Raw genomic sequence first — 2569 nt, 5'->3', positions numbered from 1 at the left:
TCGATCATCCACTTGATTCAAGAACGACGGAACGTGGTGAATTGGTCCACTCAAGCACAGAAGCTGTGCGTACAGCGACCGATGCACTGGACTCTGAGTCTCTATCACCAAACGATATTTCTCTTAAGAGATCCCGGAAGGCTGATGAAGCAAAGCTGAATGGCTCAGCTAGCGCACAGAAGAAGGCAAAGCGTGCTGAAGCTTCGAATGAAGTGAAAAGTCCAGCAAACAAGGCGATGAAACCTGTGAATAGTGAGTCCAAGGACGAGTGGAGGATGAAAAAATCGCTCACGTTATTTAAACAAGCCATCCTGTTAAGCAAAGGTGAAGAAGCCGACAGCAAATACGCTCGACGAACCATCACCGTCTTGGTGAACCAGAGCTCCAGGTTCATCGATATGCACGATCATGTGGTACGTTCAAGCCTACGTGTTACTAGTTTTGACAATCTTATCTAACATTAAATAACGTTATTTTGCACAGACGGCTTTGTGCCAGCTTCTAGCGGATACTTTTCAAGAGCTAAATACCACCCCAATCGAAGTTGTTTGTGGCTCCCTCGGCGTCTTCCGGACTCCAAGATCGCGACGTTTATTACAAGAAAACAAACTGGGGCTGAGTTGGCTGGTCAATCAACTTCTCCTAAGACTCGTGAGTCATGGCGATACCCTGAATTTGTCAAATGTTGACGAATGTTTGCTACATCTTCGAGGCTTTTTGGTCGAGGAACGCACCAATATCGGCGAGTTTCTATCAACCAGCACAGCGCAAACACCAGTTACAACGCAACACGTTAACGTGAGCCACGACAAGGTCTTTTTAGCACATATTTGTGCTCTGCATACGCATTTGTGCAAGGCAACGGGGCAGTTATCTCGTGCTCGAGTGCTGCTTTTCGACATTATTCGAAGTAACCCGGACATCCGAGGCTTGTACTTCGCAATGGTGATACTGGAAATTTATCCAGAGATGTTGGAGCGGGAATTTGACGAGCAGTGTATTGAACGTCAAGGTGTACTCAAGGAGACGCTGCTGCATGCATTTATTGTCATTTCCAGCACTGCAGCAGCGAGACGAGAGCTGCTACTGCATCAGTCAAGTCTCACAATGTTGCATCGTATCGCTGACGCAATCCAGAAGCCTGAACTCGAACAAGTTGATGGTGCAGATATGTGCATACAGAAATTGTACATACAAAAATTGTACGACCAGTTGATCGGACCAGAAACGGATTACTTTGAGCTTGCCAAGAGTATGGAGATATGTACGGCAGTGCACGACCGCGACTTGGTCACCCAGATCTTCAGTATTGAACAATGTCGAAAGCTGTATGCCAAGGCAAATATTACAGCCAAGAGCGGTATTTTATCCGTCATCGGACGTATCGCGACGAGAACTCGAAGTGACCAGTACGTGGAGAGCGTCATCGACTGGCTGTACGAGATTCTATCGTCCCAAACGATGGATAAAGTTTCAGAGGATCAGTTCAAGCTGCGCGTCACGTGCTCGAAAGTGTGTGTTGACTTAATTTTGGAGTACTCCGCTACCTCAGGACTAAATTCCAGACGTCGCGTGCTTTGTGCCGTAGTAAAATGGTTCGAATTGATCCCTTCTGACAAACTTCTCGACTTGCCGGCGATTTTTTTGAGACGACTTCGCCTCGCAGTTCTAGCCGCTAGACCTCATTTAGTGCCAATTTAAAAAGAAGAATTTGAAACGGATTTTTTTCAGCTGGACCATCTCACATACTGAAACCACCATGAGGTGCAAGTAGGCGTAGTTAGAGCAACGTAACGACCCATTATTGGATCAAGGAGTGGTAGAATTCATCAAGAATCGCGATGGATGAGCCAACGGAGAGTGCTGCGAGCTTGGAGCAAGAAGCGAATGCAGTGGAGCAAACAGGTGAAGAAAAAACTGTTGAGGATGATGAGCAGATTCCTAGCGTTGAAGGTGCAACAGATAAAGCTGTGGGGGTCTCTGTGGATGTGGAGCAAGCAGGCGAAGAAAAATCCGATGCAGATAAGGATCAGGATGTTAGTGATGGTGCAACGGATATTAAGCGAGAATCTACAGATCGAGTGGAAATATCTGTGGCTGAACAATCCGATGCGAGCGAGAATGAAGACGTACCTGTTGCGAATGATACAGTTGATGAACCGCACCACGCTTTGGACGTGGCGTCATTGGAGGATACTATCCCTCCGGAATCTCCCAGACCCTCAGCACGACAGCAAGCACTGACGTCTTTTTCGCGAGGTGCTAGTAGATTCGCCTCTTTTCGCCCAGGTATGACGAGAGACGAACGCTTAAAATCCATGGTCAGTCAGGCACAAGGCAAAGCGAAAAAGGTGCGTCTTGGAGAGGGGATAAAATCCGTTTTCCAAGCCAATATGCACGATATCGGAGCGCTGGGTATCGGCATGCAGCTGTACTTCATGCTGACGAAATATCTAAGCGTAGTATTCCTTATTATGGGTATTATCTCCCTTCCTGCGATCATGGTGAACGCGTACGGCCACGGAATTACCAGCAAGATGGTGGATCCGCTTCAACTAGCCTACTCTTC

At 47.3% G+C, this 2569-nt stretch overlaps 2 protein-coding genes across 2 annotated transcripts in view; both read left to right on the top strand.

Annotated features, from left to right (window-relative positions):
* Nucleotides 1-173: 173 nt before the first annotated feature.
* PPTG_15287 (hypothetical protein) lies at nt 174-1739 on the top strand. Its single transcript, XM_008912337.1, has 2 exons — nt 174-413; nt 484-1739. The coding sequence occupies exons 1-2, from the start codon at nt 237-239 to the stop codon at nt 1699-1701; spliced, it is 1395 nt and encodes a 464-aa protein (XP_008910585.1). The 5' UTR covers nt 174-236; the 3' UTR covers nt 1702-1739.
* Nucleotides 1740-1841: 102 nt separating this feature from the next.
* PPTG_23667 (hypothetical protein) overlaps nt 1842-2569 on the top strand; it is a gene marked incomplete at its 5' end in the record, with an annotated part of 3981 nt that continues 3253 nt past the window's right edge. Inside the window, one exon of the mRNA XM_008912336.1 lies at nt 1842-2478. Coding sequence (XP_008910584.1) covers nt 1842-2478 — 637 coding nt within the window. The remainder of the gene's footprint in view (nt 2479-2569) is intronic.

This window comes from Phytophthora parasitica, assembly GCF_000247585.1.
Source record: "Phytophthora parasitica INRA-310 unplaced genomic scaffold supercont2.46, whole genome shotgun sequence".
Taxonomy (NCBI): Eukaryota; Oomycota; class Peronosporomycetes; order Peronosporales; family Peronosporaceae; genus Phytophthora; species Phytophthora nicotianae.
This window is presented reverse-complemented; position numbering and strand designations above follow the sequence as displayed.

What these genes read in the sequence shown, in the direction of transcription:
- PPTG_15287 (XM_008912337.1), top strand. Translation starts at nt 237, where the DNA reads ATGAAACCTGTGAATAGTGAGTCCAAGGACGAGTGGAGGATGAAAAAA. An exon ending in TCGATATGCACGATCATGTG is followed by an intron (nt 414 to 483) that starts GTACGTTCAAGC and finishes TATTTTGCACAG; the next exon opens with ACGGCTTTGTGCCAGCTTCT.